The sequence below is a fragment of the Hirundo rustica genome, chromosome 6, assembly GCF_015227805.2.
Source record: "Hirundo rustica isolate bHirRus1 chromosome 6, bHirRus1.pri.v3, whole genome shotgun sequence".
Taxonomy (NCBI): Eukaryota; Metazoa; Chordata; class Aves; order Passeriformes; family Hirundinidae; genus Hirundo; species Hirundo rustica.
The window spans coordinates 51768725-51788474 of record NC_053455.1 but is presented as its reverse complement, the minus strand read 5'-3'; the positions used below and the strand labels follow the sequence as shown (position 1 = coordinate 51788474).

Genomic DNA, 19750 nt, shown 5'->3' with positions numbered 1-19750 from the left:
AGCCTAGAAAAGCTTGGCTTGTAAGGGATTTTAAAATCACCTAGTTCCAAGCCCCTGGCGTGGGCAGACAAGTTTACTCAAAGCCCCATCCAACATGTTCTTGAACACTTCCATGGATGGGGCAGTCTAAACTTCTCTGGGCAGCCTGTGCCAGAGCCGCAGCACCCCCACAGCAAAGAATTTCCTCCTGATACCTAATCTAAGTCACTCCTCTTCTAGTTTAAAACCATTCCCTCTTCTGCTATCACTATCAGCCCACGTCAAAAGTCGCTCTCCATCTTTTTCTATAATGCTTAGAGTATGACAACACAGTCATGGGTCAGGCCCAGCAGCTGGCAATCTGTCTCCCTTGTCTGTGCCGGATCTTATAAAAGGCTGCTCTGCCCAGCACAGAAATTTTAACAGATGGGAAAGAATTTGACATTTTACATCATTTAGTGAAATGCCAGACATCTGCAGGGCCCAAGAGGGCACCCCGTGTTCCCACTCCACCTCCTCCGTCCCCCCGAGGGGTCTGCAGTCCCTGCCCAGGAATGAGATCCGCCCCCTCCTCCCTGTGCTGTGCAGGAGGCAGCGGCTCTCCACTGCAGTAAATCATCTGTCACTCCTTGTTGATGCCACATTCCCCTTCATGCCCTCGGACTGCATCTTTTCAGAGCACACCTGGGAAGATTAAGGTTTAAGAGAGCCCCAAGTGTTGATGAGGCCACCTTTGGAGAGCTCACACTGTGAAGATTCTCATTTTTAACTCCTGGTTTTCCAGTTGAAGGCAGTTGCCTAGACAACAAGTGTGATTCAGCAGCAGTGAATTGTCAGGGCAACAAACTCTGGCCATACCTGGGATGTGCTAAACAGCACAACCAGCCAGCAGACATGCAAGGACACACCCAAAAATTGCAAGATAAAAGGGTAAAATCTTCCACTAAGGGTATGCAGAAAGTCAAAGTGACTTTGCACTTGCCCACCTCAAAAAAGCTGAGTACAGTTACTCCACACAGAGAAAGAAAAAGATTTTTCATAATTTGGCAAAAGAAATAATCCTATCTCAGCATGATAGGAATCCAGAAAACATGACTGTGTACTACCCTTCTATGGTTTTACACAGCATCCTCTGTTTACACTGTCACCATCTTTTGGGGGGTAGTAACGTGGGAGGAAGTTCACTGTGTTGCTCATGTAGAATTTGCTATCCATTTCCTGATGGAGCAAGGCACTTGTGTTTCTTTCCAATTTTAAACATTTCTTCCACTGTATTTTCTTTTAGAATATTTGCACTTTAATAAAATACATGCCCAAAATGTACTGAAGGATGAGTAGAGAGAGGAAAGGAAAATCACAGTAGTATGTAGTCATCTTTTATTTAAACTAATTTATAGGTCCTTGAAAATATTTTCCCCCTCCAAATTTAGCCAGTCTTATGAGATATTATTTATTCATTTCCCCAATATATTTCTAGCAGGGCAATCATAATTAAATAAAATACCCATTTATTCTGCTTGGCCATCTCTCTGCCTTTTAAAGGGTATTTTAACTGTTTTAAGGATGTGGATGATTTGGGATGGAGCTGGGGTGAAGGCTTTTGGTTTATTCTGCTCTCTCACAAACTGACAATTTTTGCTAAATTCCAGCATGATCCTGCTTAAAAGTGCCCTAAAGAAAAGTTATTTTGTTCTTCTATATAGAGCTATCCTGCTTCAAGGGCGATTTTGGGTTGAAATTTTCTTATTTGTTGAGGGACTGCACAAACTCGCTGAAGCTTCTGTTGTTAAAGCCTCTGTGTTTTGGATGTGAGCAAGAGGCTGCTTTGTGAAACATTTTGCTGCGGAATTAGGAAATGCTGTCACATTGTAGCTTAGCTTCACTTGCCACAATTTCTCTTATCTCTCGTCATTATTCGGGTGTAAGGGTCCAGTTAAAGTCACTTTCAATTGCCCCGAAGTCCATTACAAGTTGATAAGCATGGCTGTCAGGGCTCAGCCATTCCTTTACAAGGAGTTGGGGGTCCTTCATGAATAATTTTCTTGTCTGTTTTGCTGTCCAGTGGGGTGCAAGAGCCAGCTAAATGTAGCAAGATACCTCACCAGCAACCTCAGGCTCCACAGGCCACCAAGCACAGCATCAGCCATGTCACTTGTCCTGTGTGTCTCAGACCAGAGGAACTGTTATGTTTTCAATTCTCATGAGGACTTGTGCCCATTTTCATATTTCTCCATTCCAACCTGTCTGTGCAAGTATCAGGCTTACCTTTTCTTTATCAGAGTGTCATGGGTTAGTACAGTTTAGCTTTTTAGTTATAGAGGAATGTAGGATGATTTTCCAGGTCGGGACCTGGGAATTGCTTTAGAAAGGACAGGGACCTATCAGGAGGTTAGTTGGAATATTGGCATCTGTTTTGACCACTGAAAATTGTTAGCTACGACTTTGGGAAGTACCATATAAAACCCCTTGATTTCCTGTAGGTCGGACCTTTTCCTTTTTTCCTTTGGCCAGAGAGAGACAGGTAACACCGAGCTGGGCCTGCTGCTCCCCCCTTTTTGGGGGAGCTGGCCTGAGCCCTGGCCGGATTCCATCGGCTCCCGGGTGGGAGGGAAGGAGAGGTTGCTGCTTTACAACAGCTACTTTATCCAAACTTCCCTGGAGCAGGGAGAGATCTCTGCCAGGCCCCTGATAAGAGCTATGGGCACCATTTAGGCTGAGGCTGCCCCGATTTACACTGAGGGGTGGGCTGAAAAGGCATTTATGATCCTGCCTGGATTTTTTGTGATTCCGGACTGCCTGAGTGCTCTGATCTCTGATGTTTCTGTGTGAGTTCTTCCTCCCTCACCAGTGAGGCCTTGAACATCTAACACCACGAGCTACTGCAGGAGAGAAGAGACTCTGGACAGATTTAACCCTTTCCTGGCAACATGAAGCTCCCTGAGCTTGGCCCTTCTCTGAGAAAGTAAGAAAGGACAGAGTGAACATAAAGAAAAAAACCGGCATGAAGTCAGTAGAGTGAGAGTGAAAAGACTATTGGGACAAGGGTTGAAGAGCTGGTTGTTCCATTCTTATTTGAGCCATGGAAATGAACTCTATATTTAGATTATCCCTTTAAATCATGGGAAATATAAGCATTTGGGGAGATGATTGTTTTGATTTGTGTGTGGATTTGAGCAAAGGTGTTTGTGATGGACTAAGTAATATTAATCCTATAAGATGCTTGAACAGAGATAAAGATGAGAAGCCCTCTGTGCCAGTGAAGAAGTGAGAAGATATCTCTGTACCTTGAGATGAAGAATCCTTTGCTTTGGAGTTATTCATCTTTAAAAGGTGACACACCAATATGCAAAAGTCTAAGACCCATGACCCATAAGCAGCTTGGGAACCTGCTCATGGGAGGGTCACAAAGGCAGGTTTCTCCAGGCAGTTGTTTTTGTGACAGTTAAAAACCCACAAGAGAACTGTTCTAAGTTGTCAGTGGGATCCATGGCCCTAAGAGAGACTCTTCTCCTAAAAAATTGATGAAAGACTATTGTCAAATGGTGAAACTTACTGAAAATTACAAGTTTTGTCTCTTTATGTTGTTTTGTAAGAAAGTTAACAATTTGTAAGGGGAGGGAAGAGTGTTTTTGAAGTTTCATTCTGTTTTAGTTTTTTTCAAACTTTCTTTTTTTTTATTCTTTTAGTGTGTGTTAATAAAATTATCTATTAATTTTTAAAGTTGAGCCTGCTTTGTTTTTCTCCTAGTCTCTCTCCCACAGAAAAAGGGTGAGTACTAAGACCAGAATTTAGTGAATGTGAAACTGCTACATTTATTGGTGTTTCTTCCTAGTTTCAAAATTAAAACTATTACACAGAGGATCAGGAATGACACAGGGATGAAGAGCTGCATGCAGTATTTTCAGGAGACCGATGGAATTCAGTGCTTCTCTAAACAGATTGGGATATTTTCAGCCTTCAGCCAAAGTGTTACCAATTTCCTACACTTTTAAAATGCTAGATCTCTTGTTAACTTAGGTTTTTGAAGTTTTTTTTTTATCCTAAACATGCTTTTTATATCAAGAATTATGAAGATTGATCAACTAAGCTCCCTCACAATATGCCATGGTTAGAATTTGACAAACATACATTGATTTGTTTAGCAGATTGATGCTCTGCCTAAATCACAGGCCAGTCATAAAAGGATGGGAAATTTGTCATAAAAAATAGGACCAATACTTGCAAAATTGTTAACTCAACCATGGTTTTAAAAAGTGAACTCAAGCGACCTGGGTTTAAAGATCAACTCACCTAAAAAATCAAGCATCTGAAAAACAAGCAACGTATCTCCCAGATGAAACAATTACCTAATTAGTGACAGTAAAGCAATGAGCATCTCATCAGTTTGCTGTTAAACAGAAAAGAAGGCATTATTATGTATATCTGGCAAACAGCTCTAGGTGACTTGAGAGGCATATTTATGATAAAAGATAATTCCTAATAACAGAAGCCATTGCACATTCCACACAGGAGAGACTAGGAGCTGAAAAAAATATTTCAGAAGCCTCTCAATGATTTTGTGATGATGAAAGTAGCAATTTTGTTAATGCCACCAAACCTTGAATACAGTGCCATGCTCCTTCTGTCTGCTTCAAGATTTCTGCCTTTTGCATTTACAAAATCAAAAGTGTTTACAAGATGAATGTGGGTTATCCTCCACCTCTTCACAATGACTTAGTAACAAACAACTCTAATGCAGCCAGTGCTGAACTGGGGTTCAAGGACCACTTCTTGGAAATTGGAAATACACTGAAACCTCAACAAAGAAAATGGTACTCTATTAAATCTGCACCCTGTGGAGGGAAAATAAAAAACCTCTGTTGGGTCATAGATAGCAGAGTGATAATAAACCCATGAAAAATTGTTGGCTTAGCTGTTTTATCTGTCTAGCTCTTTGGTGCATAGCGTAGGAAAGGAATGGCATTTTACCAACATCAGTCAGCCAGATCTGATGCAGTTACACAAAGTAACAGGTGTATTAAACTGCTTATCCAAATCCCACCTGTAATTCACTGGACAAAACCATCAAGTTACATAACAACATTTTTAAAAATGTTCAAAAAATTGAGGTTTGGGCTGGGGCCACTATGCCACATTAAGATGGAGCATCATCCGCCTGTACTGTTACTGCCCTGTGCTAAAAAAAAAAAAAAAAAAGGCAAATTTCCATGGCCACTAAGGATAATAGGCATAGTTCAGACTGAAGGAGGCAACCCAGTGTCTACCACCCTTCCCTCTGTCTTGCAGTGTAAGTGGTGCCTTATTTTTATAGGAAAACCTACAGCTGGCTGGAAAGGACTGGATAGGGTTGCTAAAAATATTGTCTGTTTTAGCAAGGGGGATGAGCAGGTTTAGAATAAGTTAAATTACGTACACTTCTGCACCATTCTCACTTTTTAATGTGATAGTCTCAATTACAGATGACAGTTTCTATTATCGGAAAAAATGCACTGAGTGAGGGGGGAAAAAAAAAAGTTTCTGGATCTGGCAGGTCTCAGGAAGAAATCCCAGCCCCGTGTTAGCAGCCTCCTTATTCTTCTTTGGATAGCCTTGACCTGCAGGGAAGGAGGAAAGCCTGCTCTGTCATTTATCACCAGGACTTGCAGTTATCTTGGTTTCAGAGAAAAACAATGCATCTGGAGGCATCTGGGAAGCAGGAGCAGTGCACCACTGCGCTTTGGCATAACTGCATGAGTATGACATAGTTGGACAAAAAAGTCTTTTCATTCCCCCTCCTACAAGAGCCTCAGGGGACTCAGCTTCCTCTCAAGTACCTCCTGCAATCTACATAAAGCTATTTTTTGCCACAGGGGCTTGGTGCTGAGTGACTGAGCACTCTGGAGCAATACTTCTTAGTAACACTTATTCTTGGTAACCAAACAGCCACGTGGGGGCTTGCTCCTAAAACAAACCCCAAATGGGGGAAAATGTGCAGGAAAACTGCCCAGGGCTGGGTTCCTCACAGCTTCACAGCAGCTGGAGGGTGAAGGATTGTCCATTTTCTGTCGACATGTTTCCTAATTTTCCAGGCAGCTTTGCCTCAAAGAGCACTGAGCGGTTCCAGTGATGCCTGTGACATGTCCCAGGAGCTGTCTGCCCTCTAATCCACCAGCACTATTGTCAGCACCCCAAAATATCCAAAATTCAGGATCTGAACTTCAGGATTCAAGAGCCCAAATGTGGGATTTGGGGGTGGTTTGACCCCAAAATTGGAAGGGGGTTGGGGGGGGCTGGTATCCTAAACTACGAGGCTCTGGGGGTGCCAGAAAATTGGAGGGATCAGAACTCAAAAACTTGTGGTCAGAACACCAAAATTTGGCCGATGTGGGATGTCCAGGACACTACAAACCCACCCAGTTTTGATGTCCTGGACCCTAAATTGGGCATTCAAGACATTAAATTTCGGGGCATTGGTGGGGGGGGTGGTGGACACTAAATTGGAAGGGGGCAGAAATTTGAGGGGACTGGGGGGGTCAACACCCCAGAATCTGGGGACAAGAGCCCAAAATTTGGGAGGATCAGGACCCAAAATTCAGGGTTATGAGCTCAAATTTGGGCATCTGGGGGTCCTGGACCCAAAATCTGGGGGGTTTCAGGATGAAAACTCCAGGGAAGAGACCTCACTCTGAGATGAAAATGTTGTTTCTGATCAGTGTCTTAAGCCAGTAAATAGGAGAAAGATGTGTTTGTTCCATTAATTAGAGCTTTGGAATTGATTTAATTAAAAATTGATTTAATTAAATATGTCTTGCAACACAGAGCAAGGCAGGTGAATATGATACACTTAGGCAGGTAGAGGGAAAAAAGGAATTCCCCTGCAGGATTTGAGGTGGGGGAGCTATGTGAGGTTAGCACGGCTGAACTCACAAGTAGGAAATGGATGCATGTTTGGGAGGAAGAGTCCCCATTCCCTCTACCCTTTGGTAACAGGCATTTTGAGAGTGAGGGAGAGGAAACGTGGGACATCAACACCTCTGCCTATGTCATTTCCTGTACAGGGAATCACAGAAGAAATGGAATGGTTTGGGTCGGAAGGGGCCTTAAAGATCATCTCATTCCGACCTCCTGCCATGGGCAGGGACACTTTCCTGTAGACCACGTTGCTAAGTGTCCCATCCAACCTGACCTTGAGCACTTCCAGAGATAGGGCATCCACAATTTCTTTGGGCAACTTCTTGCCAGTGCCTCAGCACCCTCACAGCAAAAACATTTTTCCAAATATCCAGTCTAAACCAACTCTCTTTCATTTTTAAGCCATTCCCATTTTCCTGTCACTACATGGCCCTGTGAGAAATTCCTCTCCATCTTTGTTACAGGCTCCCTGTAACAAAGGGAGTGTTACAGACACCCAAAGCCTTTTCTTTTCCAGACTGAACAACCCAAATTTTCTCAGCATTTTCTGATAGCAGAGGTTTTCAATCCCTCTGATCATCTTGGTGGTCTCCTCTGGTCTCACCCCAAGGGTTCCGTGTCCCTGTGCTGGGATCCCAGAGCTGGAGCAGCACTGCAGGTGGGGTCTCACTAGAGCAGAGGGGCAGAATCCTCTCCCTGTCCTGCTGCCCACACAGCTCTGGATGCAGCCCAGGATGTGGGGAATTTCTGGGATGCAAGCACACCGTTACACATTGCCAGGTCATGTCCAGCCTCTCATCCATCATTATTCCTAAGTCCTTCTCAACAGGGCTCCTCTCCGTCTGCTCATCTGGGCTTTCCTGTGCCGCTGAGGTGCCTGGCTGCTCACCTACTGCACGTTCAAGGCTTCCAGTCCAGCAAAGCCATGCTCTCACTGCACAACCACCACACCACACACCATAATACCATTTCAGAATGTGATCAAATACCTCAAAATAGCAGCTCGCCTTTCTCTGGGCAAATGTCAGATAATGCACCATCGAGACAGCACAGATTTAATACAGGAGGCAGTTGAATCCTTCATGAAACAGCTAAGGGAATTGAAAAGCTGTGAGGGTCCTCCCTTATTTTCTCTAGCCTGTCCACTGCTAAGGTGAATCAAAAATAATACCCATTTGGGTGTTTTTATTATGGTCCATCACCAGGGATGTAACTGCAGTAAAACTGGAAAGAAAAGACAAGACACTAAAGTAGCAGAAAAAAAAGACTTGAAAGAGATGGAAGTAAACAAACGGTCTTTCTAAGCCGCAGTTTAGAAATACCCCTTTAACAATACAGGAACCGTACTGTTCCCAGTAACTGCATTGCCCACATCACCACCACCCCAAATTTCACTCCTCCTTTCACCTTCAGCGTGTGCCATATACACTTCTGTTTCTCCCTGGCACGTTTCATTTTTCTTGTCACCTTCCCAGAAATCCCTTGCCTGTTTTTAATTAGCGAGGATTTTGAAATTCAGTGTGGGCCACTCACGCAAGAAGCAGAGGAGCCAGCCTGGGCTATGAACCCCGGCTGAGGCCAAAGCCCACTTAAGTCCCTCCTTACAACCCTTCTGTTCTTCTGCTAATCACAGTAAGAGGATTAACTCCAGGAGTATGGGATGTTGGATACTACAGCCAAAGTTGTTCATATCAGACTCTGGGCTATTTTCATTCATCTTTTTGTAAATTCATCATTTTGCAATGGAAAATGATTCCTGAAGCAATGGGTACACTGAGATCCAAGACAATTTACTTGTGCTTGGAATACGGGGGTATGGATAGAAAGGAAAGGAACTTTGAACTAAAAAATAAGAGCTAGTTTAAAATCTGAGCTGAGATTTAATGTTCCAGACATGTTGAAAACCAGAGATTTTGTTTCCACTCTCCACTTGTATTTGGTAGTTGTATCACACAGATGTTGTTTGCTCTCTCTTATGAAAAACAATGGGCAACCACACACCATTATATTGCTTTTTTTTGATGTCTGAATTATACTTTAGGTGAATGTGCACCCCTCCCATCATCTCCAGGTGCAGGTGGGCTGCTCTTTGCAAGAGACCTGAGGCTAAGCCACTGCTACTTATGTTCGTAATTTTTCAGAGCTAATGGAGTTGAGCTTCAGTCTGACTAGAGGGATTATTAAATATATCATCTCAAACGTGGAACCATTAAGTGCAAATACACTGCTTTTTGCCTCTGAGACTGGGAAGGAAGGTGATGATATTTCCCTGATATTTACTGTCTCCCCTGGACATCAGGTCTTGGCTGTCAAAAAGGCAAAAGGCCTTGCTGCCTGCAGCCCCAGTCTTGTGCTCCTGCGGAGGTGAAGCTGGGATTTGTCTTCCAGGTATCCTCCTGGACAGGCTGGGATTGCAGGCACCTCAAATGTGCCTGGGAGGGAAACTGAAGCTCAAATGTGGTGATCAAACTCTGTTTTGTTCACTGTAAAATCTTTATGATACATTATATGCAATTGATTCGTTCACAGGGAAATCTGCATGGACTAATAAGTTGTTTTAAAATGCAGTTCAAGGAAAATATCTGCAAAAGCAGAAGCACTTGTTTTGCATATCTCTCACAGTGAGGTTTTCCTGTTGTCTTGGCTGAGCTGTAGATTTGTTAACAGAAAGTAACGAGGTACTGAGTTGAGAGTCGAAAGAAACCTTGCTCTAAGGGTGGGAGACGAGGATCTGTTCCCATCTTGGTACACAAAAATGCACTTGTTTAGGTGTAAGCTTTCATTGTTAATTAACAAGTATAAGTGTTCTGCAGTGCTTCTCTGCCATCTCATGTGGACCATTCCCACCCAGCCTGGGGAAGCTGTGCTGTGGGAACAGCCCCGGAGTGTGGGTGCAGAGTAAGGCTGAGTGCAGTCCCTGTGGTGCTAAACTCTCTTGACAGAGGAAGCTATGTTTTTATCTTTGACTCAAATTGATTTTTTTGGCATTGACAATTATCTTCCTGCTAAAAACCTCTCTTTGCTTTCACCTTGCCGCTATTGAACTGTGGGATCATCTCCATGCTGTGAAGTATGTGCCTAAATCGCTTTGCTGTGATTCTTATGAATCATCCTAAGAACAACATTGCAAAGACTATTGATTTGTATCTTATCCTTTACCTTCCTGGCTGGTTATTTGGTCCAGACTCTGTCCCAAAGAGAAGCTGCTGGTATTTTTATGCATATATTCTTCGGATGTACTGTGCAGCATAAAAGTGCTTGTGCCTCCAGTAGCAGTGTGATGCTCCAGCAGCAGTGTGAGGCTCTGAGTGTATTTGAAATTCTGGTTTCTTTACCAACAGCTGCTATTTTCCTACAGTTGTAATGACCAAGTTTACCTTTTTGATGCCATCTCAGTCACAGTTCAGCTATACAAAACATCTGAATTTTGTGTACAGTAAATGAAGTATGAATGTTTCAATGTCAATACTGGAAATATAGAGTTGGGTTTTTTTAATTAAGTTTCTCTTCACCAGTCTTGTGTAGGTAGTTGGCAAGTCAAGGTAGATGACTTGGATAAGAATAGGTATGGAGAGAGGGAGTATTAAAACAGATTATTTAGCAGAGAACAATACTAGAGCCCTTTAATGAGCCTCTTCTGAAATGTCTCAGATTGAATCTTTTAATATGGTGCAGAAATTATGCAAAAAATTTTCTAATGATACTTGAATTGTGTCCACAAGTATTGTCAGCTTTTTTTCATGCATATGTTACTATAAGTCTATAAGTTTATAACTTATGCATCATTATAACTTAGGCACTGTCAAGTTTTTCTGTGCATAAAGTACAGCAGATTAATTTTTTTTTTTTTTTTTTTTTTTGACAGAGAGAGAGAGAGACAACAGGAAACCCCATACCTGTGCAATGAACTATTCAAATATATGCTCAGATCCTGCTGTCTGTGATGTGGGGAGACTCTCCTTAAATGCTTGTTAGTCTGACTTAAAATTCACCTCTGCCTGGATGCTGTGCATGAGACTTTGCTAAATGAAAGAAAAAGAGCACAGGTACCAGGGGAAGGTCTCACTGTAGAGGTACTGATTGTTTAAATTTGAGTTCAGCTTTGTTTGGGTTACAGCCTTGTGGGCTGACATTTAACTACAGCCTCGTGGTCTCTGCCCTGGCCCCAGATGGGCTTATGTGTATTCTGGTCTATGGATGTAAAAAGAAAAATAATTTATAATAGAGGACAGAACATGGCTGAGGAAACAAGAAGTGTTATCCAGCATATCTTAGGGAATTGAATTGCTGACATCACCCAGCCACCCTCCATCTTTTGCACACCCATGTGTAGGAGGGATGTTCCTTACTGGATGTTGGAAGAGAGAAAGTCTCTCGAACTGGATGTTCAGAGTGAAGTTCATTCCATGATGCTCTCTGAGAGCTGCCAGCATGCTCCTTGCTCTGTTGTCTTAGTTGTTCCATGGCTGGGAACTTCACCTTTTCCTTGATGCTTTTCAGACACCCTCTGGATATTCTAGGGGACTTTTAGGGACACTAGATGAGCTTTTTTTTTAAGCAAATCCATATTCTTGTCCCTCGGTCTGAAAAGGCGTTTGCTCAGGAAATACCCCTTTAACAATACAGGAACCTTTCTGACCATGTGCTGGAGTCCTGCTCCAACCTCACTGATTCCCAGCTCCCTCTCAGCATTTACCTGGTACTCACTTATTGCTAGTAAGACAAGGCTATAAACTAATCATTATTTAGAAAGCTGCTTTTTTTTTTTCCCCTCCAGAAATCTGCACTGTGCAAGTTAGCTCCTCTGAGATTTACTCAGACCCACCTAAACAAACCAAACCAAAATCCACTGACCACAGACATCATTCTTGGTCACAGCACCGCCTCACATGTACATAAAAATCAACTCCCAGTTTCCCTGCTGGCCTTTCTCTTCATTTCCTGCTTCTGATTCATCCGCATCTTCCTATCAAAAAAGTTTTCTCTAGTCTGAGTGTACTGTTTCACAATCCAGATGATAACTCCATTCCAATAGACCCCGTTACAAAGCCCAAGTTTCACTATTCTTCCTAAAACTAGCCAAATTATACTAAAAAGCAGAGCACTTTCATTTATCCCCCCTAAGATGAAAAGAAATATGATGGAGGGAAAAACTAACTTTAAGCAGAAACTTCAGTTTGGGAAAGCCCGTGCACCTGTACTTCAATAGTACTGTGTTAAAAAAGCACAAAATTCAAGCCAGGAATGAAGCAAAAATGGTGTTGTATTCTTAGAAACTAGACGCTCCTGCACACAGGGAAAACAATCTGTATGGAGCCAGCCTCTCCTGGACTGACTCTTTGATTGATAGCCCCTGCAGACTTCTTCCTTACACAGCCTTCCTCAGAAAGCTCTCTGGGAGCATCTTTCACCAACCAAGCAAATTCCCTGGCTTTCAGTAGGATTTTTGGTTACAGCTCTGCAAAACAACCTGTGAGAGCACATCTAGAAAAGCCATGGTAAGGAATTGGCTTTGATACCCCAGGAGTCCCAGCAGAAAATGTCGGAGCTAATTTTCAAGTAGGATTTTCAAGTTGGAAAAGTTTCACTTTGAGAAACATGTTTCAAAGGATTGCCAACAAACTCCGCGAAGACAAGAATGAATCTAGGTGAGCTTGTACACAATTCCCAGGAACAGATCAATAGGTTAACATTGGTATCAATGACATCAGTGCCTGGAGGGGCCATGAGGAACAGTTCCACCTTCCAAACAGCCCTTTGTGTTCACAAGCAGCAGAAATGCCCAGCGTGGAGGAGGAAGGTGCTGGAGGTGCATGAAACAGTGAAACTTTGAAACAGACAGGACTGTTCCCAAAACAGAAGAGCATTGCCTCTGGAATTACATTTAGGCATGATCTTGTCTCCCTATGGACCCACAAATTGGTGGAGGAATTTGAACTGGCACGTTTTCCAACAGGTAAGTAAGTAATTGGATGTCTAACACAATGTGGCAGTTTGTCACAGTAGCAGGACCATAACGCACCACAGCACCAGCAGGATAACAGGAATCAAACACAAAACACAGCAAGCTCATAAAAGTAAGGAAACAATATTGTTTTTTTCAAGCAGGGTGACTTATCTGTCTGATCGTCTATGTAGTATACTTCTAGAGACAAATTACAACTTAAGAATTACTTTTGTAATTGATTTTGAGCTGATTTGTTGACAATTTGCTCTTCAAAGACCTGTACTTGCTCTTGGAATCTTCCCCTATTCTTGATCTCACCATTTAAGTATTTCAGATATATCCAAGCACTGGCTAACATCCCTCTTCTACAAGTACAGGTGGCTGCTGGCTGAACTCAGCCTGGTTATCTCAACTGGACATCCCACTGTGTCAACAGCTGGGGTGGCTCTTCTGTCCTGATTCATTTCTGAAGGGGAAAACCATCTCTGTTGGTGTTCAGCCATGAACATTATTCTTCAGACTTCCTTTAGTAGTGGCATTTACACAAATTATGTATTGGAGAGAGAAAAGGTCTTCTTTTTGTGATAATGCAGACCATGAGCGACATGGTTGATTTTTCTTTAAGATATCATCTAATGCTGAGAGCTGCAGTGAGAGTATGAGGAGTATCTGGTAGCTCAGAGCTGCAGTGTTCTATCTTTTCTGCATTGTGCATGGAATCAGGCACAGCAGAGAGTGACAATTTCGTGCTCCAGCACCAGAGACAAGGCACTTAATGTGTCTTTCAGACATAGTAACAAAAGGCATTCACATGGAGCACGCAGTAAAACCATAGAGCAAGGAAAGAGAAAAGTGCTAATAAGAGACCCAGAGCAGCATTTCTTGTGGTACATCACATGCCATTTCTTGAGGTACATCACTCTTCACAGACAGTTTTTTTGGTTTCCTATTCCCCCTTCTATCCTGAAGAAATGTTTGAGTTGTCTTTGTGTTTCAAGAGATAAGCTGAAGGCAGGATTTACGCACAAAGCTTTGCAGAGACCTTGGAACTTTTACAGAGATCCATAACCATACTGACAAAAGATGTGTTTATTTTGTGTCAATTTCTATTGCAAGCTAAGACTCAAGTGATTCTCTCCCTCTTACTGAAAATTCCTAACTTATGTTACCTGGATATATAAGGTTACTATGGATAAACCAAAGACTAGTTGTAACGCTGACTTTCCTTTAAAAACTGACCCTTCACTCTCACTACTGAGGTGCTGGCTGTGATTTTTACTGCTCCAAAAACCAACCACAGAATCATTTATGCTGGAAATGATCATGGAGACCAAATCCAACCATTAAAGCAGCACTGCTAAGTCCACCACTAAACCATGCCCCCAGGAGTCACATCAACATGGCTTTTAAATATCTCCAGAGGTGGATACTCAGCCAATTCCCTGAGCAGCCTGTTCAAGTGATTGCAACTCTTTCAGTGAAGAAATTCTTACATTTGTGAGGATTGTTATGCTGTACATTAGCCAAGTAGGTTTAAATTATATTCTCAGGCTACTTTTGCTTAAGTAGCTTTAAAATTTCTTCTTCAGGGAAGCGGGAGCTGAAGTTTCCTCTCCCACACCTCTCTGTAAGGCTGTCACAAATCTCTGGAGAATTCACACACTCCAAGGATGTGCAGCCAACTGACATAAAACATTCACCCTGAGCATGGGAGGATGCACGTGAACTCACTTCGGGTCATTCCTGGTGCCTTGGCTTAAGGAAAGAAACATCACTCCCAAAGTCTAGCTTTTCCGTCACTGAAATTAAGATGCTTTATTATGAAAGAAAAACAAAGAACCTGATTCCAGCAAACTAAATGCACAACACTGATAAACTTATAAGGATTTTCTATATCTGTAACAGGAATGATTTTTCTGGCTTCACTTGAGATTTGGCTGATTCTACCTCTCCTTTTGTCCCATAAACAACTTCCTCTTCTTGTCCTCCCAGATCCTTTGTCCAGGGATTACAGCTTTAAAGGTACCTCACCCAGGAGGAAACACCTGAAGACACAAGAGAGGAGCTGCTCTTTGATGCAGTTAAAGTGCACTCACTGCAGCAAACCTGTACATGCTTCGGGATTCCACAGATGCTACTTCAAAGAAGAGAAGTAAAAGAAAGTTAAGTTTCTCTAAGACAACTTTTTTTGGATTAAGTTTGGAGGACAGCCCCTATTTACTCACTGATGAAAGCATGTCTCAGAAAAATCAAGGGAGAGGAGTCTAAAAACCTTCAAAAACAAAGATCTAAGATCCAAACCCTCCAAATACCATGACCCAGATGCACTGTCACAGCTTTTCAAAACAGGCTAAAAAAAGGCAAAACCAGAAATAGCAAGTAAATTCCTTTTACTTCAAAAGGAAGTAAAAAACAACACTGATATCCAGAACAGAACAAAGATACAGATCAATAGAAAAAAGTTTCAAGCTGTCTCCAACAGTTGAAACATCCTGAGAGTAGGCTTCCCAAAATATACTTTCAAATGCTGGTGGATAAAACCTCTGTCATTCATTTGTGGTAATTATTGAGGTCGGGATGGCTGCACTGAAGTCCTCCAGTAAAGAAATACCAAGTAAGACTGGAGACAAAAAAAAGAGAGAAAAGAGGGGAAAAACTGTGGATGTATTGGTGTCAGGAAGAGATGTGAGAAAGAAGGGATGACTTCACATTTGGTATTGTGCTGTGGCTTGATGGTTTGGGGGGGCTTTTTTTGTAAAAAAACCCCACTTTTGTTCATACATACGTATAACGCCATTGTTACCTGTCCCTTCTGCAAAACTCCCTTCTGCTCCTGAAGAAATCCTTCTGGACTAGCCATGAGAGCTAAGCACAGATCACTGATTAATGAAAAAACCTTGCAAAATCATGAAGAACCACTGATTCCTTGCACAGTTTTTCCAAAGGTGGACTGCAGATTCCCATTCTGCAGTACATGCCCACAATTGATTTCAAGCTGGTCTTCTGTGCCCATGGATTGACTGAATTCTGCACACTGTCCTAAATTGTGCCTTCCACTGAATTCAACTACATGAAAGGTATCAAAGCTCCCTCAAGCTTTCATGAGCATCATTTTAACCTTCAGTGATCAAATTTGGGTGGTGGTGTTTAGGTTTAAGCCTTTGACAATCTGGTCACCAGCTCCTGTGAGTGCTAGGAAGGACTCAGGTGTTCCAGCTCATGAGAATGGCTCTCCAGCCTTACAGCAGCCAAAGACTATTTCACCTTCCTATCATGTTAATGACTCCTCTCTGTGCTTTCATTTCCACCTGAGAATGATGAGAAGCACTGGGTGAAACCTCCACTTGCCACCTCTATTTGCAGATAGCCCCAACACAGGGAGGTTTCAAGTGTCACCAAGAGCAAGGGCCTGCACAGTTCCCGAGGAAAGCTGGGGGAGGAAGCAAGAATGAGTGCTGATGGGCACCAGCCCAGCTGCCAAAACCTGCACCAGCACTGAACACTGAAAGCCTGGAAGAGAACAAATTTCATTCTGCCTGGGAAGATGAGCATTTCTGCACACCCAGGGACTGCAGGCATGATGAGCAGGAAAAGAAACCAAACAGAACCTGAATATAAAACATCCAATAAATAGCTTGTCACCAAGGGCAAAAGGTGAAAGAGAAGCTTTTTTTTCACTCTAAAAGTAAGCCATATGAACCCAGACTTGCTGAGTGTTTCTTGAATCATCAAAATATCCCCAGTTTTTGTTTAAATTGCTGTCTGTCCTGTGCTTTCATCTGGCAATGTTCAGAGTGACCAGGGAGTTACAACAGCATTAAAATGGGAGGAAGGCAAAGGATGTGCACAAGATAAGGCCAGATTTTTGGAGCCAGGTGTGGCAATGCCAAAGGTGACCATTAAGAGCCTTTTCCAATTGTACCTGCTTCTTTTCCACACACACACTGGTCTAGGCTGGGGGAGGGAGTGGGGGGACACTTCCCCTTGCTTAGGAGAGCAGCTGAGAGGAACTGTGCTGAGCAGGGCTCCCTCACCTTGAGTTTTGCACTCAAGTGATTGGACTTGCTCTTGGCTGCACAAATTACCTGCAGGAACAACCTGTGGATATCCTGGGCAGCAAGCCCAAGGGAACACCACAAGCACAGGGCCAAATGCTGCAATACACTACATATGTCAAATAAATCCCATTAGAAAAATACCTGCAAGCTGCACACACGTGTAGCCGCTTAGAAGAGACACGGCCACTCCCCTCATTTCCATGGGGAAAAATCCATGCAATCATCTCATGTAGTCTAAAGGCCAAACCCTTATTTTAATTAGTTTAATTTCATAGATGATACCTGGTTTCCTTTCTAATTATGGATGCAATTGTGTTTATGGGAGGCAGCACCTGCTCCATTAGCCCTGTCCCTGTATTCCTGCCATGCTGATTCATGGATGCATGAGGAGTACCTGAGTGTTCTTTTTCCCAAGAAAAAGACATTGGTCTTCAGACAGTGCTTGGCTGTTCACAGGGCTGTCCCACATGTCTCTGCCACAGAGCTGCCACCTCGAGAGCAGCTGGGACTCCTGTGGCCACAGGTGAGCGAGACCAAAGCTGGGACATGATCCAAAATCAAACATCCACCACCAGGGTTTGGGATAAAAGACAGTTAGCTCCTTCTCCTGCCAGGAGCACAAGGTGGGTGTAGAAGGGCAGGCTTAGCCTGAGAGAGCAACTTTTCAGAAGAAGACTGTGAGTAAATGCCATGATTCACTCCTCATCCTCACAGCACTGAAATATGTGTGCATATATATATAGAGAGAGAGAGAGGGAGAGAAAGAGTACACAGTTGGATTTATTAGGAAAAATCCCCAAACCTGAAAACAGCCCACCAAAAAAACAGCCTGGGCACTGAAATGCTGTATTTATCCCCACAGATGATGTAGGAGAGCAAAGCAGGTTGGACACACAAGAACTGGGTGCAGAATGTTCCCAGGTGAAAGCTGATGAACACTCATCAGTGACTCTCTGTCAGGGTCAGGAAGACTGAAAACTGGAGAAATAGACTGCAAGCAATGCATAAGGTTAGATCACAATGTGATAGCACTGGGACAAAACCTCCAAGAGGAGTTTGTGTGAAATGTCTGGATTGTTTATTGTGGGGTAAGAATATTGAAACTGCTGTAAACTTTGGCTGCATGGGGCAGACTCAGCTCTTCAGGGTCTCACTGCTGCTCTTTGAGAACGTGGCATCAGATGGAAAGGATCCTCTGCATGGGACAATGCATGCATAAAATCACAGCTTGTTGTATAACTCAGCTTTACATACACATAAACACATCAACTTTTTAAAAAATATGATACTGTTCCACTGGCACCATTGTATCTGTATTTTTACTGCTGAGGCAGTGGCAATGCACCAAAAATGAGTGAAACTCTCTAGATGCACATATAAAACATACATACCCACGCATCCAGGGAGTGTGGGTAATGCTGAACACCTGGTTAAGCACTGAAAACCACTTCCAAGGGCTATTTCTCCAGAATATTGTGGTGAGTCGTGGTAGTGATTCAGTGGGATGCTAACATTGCTTAGCATTTCAGGTGTTACATTTGCACAGACCGAAAAAAAAAAAAAAAAGTATGAAGTTTGGACCTTTTTTTCTTTTTTTTTTTTTTCTTTGATCCAGGCTTGAGGAACCTGTCAGTCACAACTGTGAATGACATCAAAGCAAAGCTAATGCTGCAATAAATTTCTGTTTCTGGGAAGAGGAAAAGCACACAAGCTGGCGTGAAACACAATAGGAATACTTCAACTGTCTTAATGAAACACCAAATTCAGCCCTCTCAGCTCTGTGGTACCTAGGCTACATACAGTTATTACTTGAAAATATCACTCTTCAGCCACATCCATTTCCCAAGCTTTAGTTTCAGTTTTTTGAAAGCTTTGAGCAGCAGTTCCCAGAGACCACCTTTCCACCTTTCAGAAGTCTGGGTGGCTGCTGAGGTGATCAGTGCATCTCAGAGCCCTGCTCAGAGGAGAGAGCCTGGGAAACATTTGCATTCAGGGCTGGGAGCAATCCCAGTCTGGCCAGCCCTGGGTGAAACTCCCACCCTGGTTTCCAGACAAACGCCCGCCAAACATCATCAAATGCTGCTGCTGGAGTTACTGGGAACACAGGGTGTCCCAGGACTGGAAAAGCAGCATCAGTAAAGGGTTTTGCTTCCCTGAAGAGGGCTCCCCATCTCGGTTTACATAAACGGCGTGACGGTTTTACAATATCAGGAAGGTAAAAAGAGAAAAGAAAAACAAGAAAACAACAAACCAGAACAAGACAGACGATACCTGTTGTAACTCCATCTACTGTAAGACATGTTCCTGTTGCTGCTGACACCGTCCATCTCCGGCTCGGCTACAGCACTCCCAGCATGGCTCGGCCGCTGCGGGCAGGGCTGGGCGGTCGCACACCTGCCTGCCCCGGCGACGGGGACAGCCGCCTCCGGCCTTGCGCGGCGCCACCGAAATTCACCGCCCGGCAGCGGCTTCGCATCGAGTTCTGGATGCTCGGAGCAAACCACTGCCAGCGCCGGGGAGGGAGGAGGAGGAGGGAGGGAGGGATGAAGAGAAGGGGGGGCTCCCGGGGTCCCCGCCGAGGGGGTTGGATGCTCAGAGGCAGGCGGCAGACACGGAGACGCGCAGGTAATAAACTGGAGCGCGGCTGCTAAGCCGCTTAAGGGATATTCAGCGGGGCTGCGCCGAGGAGCGCAGCGGCTTGCGCGCCTCCTGCTCCGGCACACGCGCCTTATTTATTTATTTATCCCGGTTGCCACAGATACGGGTCCATCTCGCTGACATCAGCCGCCTCCCACCCGCCGCCGGGCCCCGGGTCCCGCCGGCGGGATCTTCCGGGCGCACAGGGATGCCACGGCTGCCCGCGGGGTCAGGATCG

The 19750-nt window shown here is 43.7% G+C and overlaps 1 protein-coding gene across 8 annotated transcripts in view; it reads right to left on the bottom strand.

The window, feature by feature from the left end:
- TUB (TUB bipartite transcription factor) overlaps nucleotides 1-19271 on the bottom strand; it is a 146190-nt gene extending 126919 nt beyond the window's left edge. For 2 of the 8 annotated variants that reach the window (XM_040066023.2, XM_040066025.2), the window contains exon 1: nucleotides 19147-19270. In XM_040066023.2, the coding sequence (XP_039921957.1) occupies nucleotides 19147-19202 (56 nt within the window). In that variant the 5' untranslated portion in view covers nucleotides 19203-19270. Of the gene's footprint in view, nucleotides 1-19141 lie in introns of all 8 variants that reach the window. The other 6 variants (XM_040066021.2, XM_040066027.2, XM_040066024.2 and 3 more) reach the window with 5 other exon arrangements.
- Nucleotides 19272-19750: the final 479 nt, after the last annotated feature.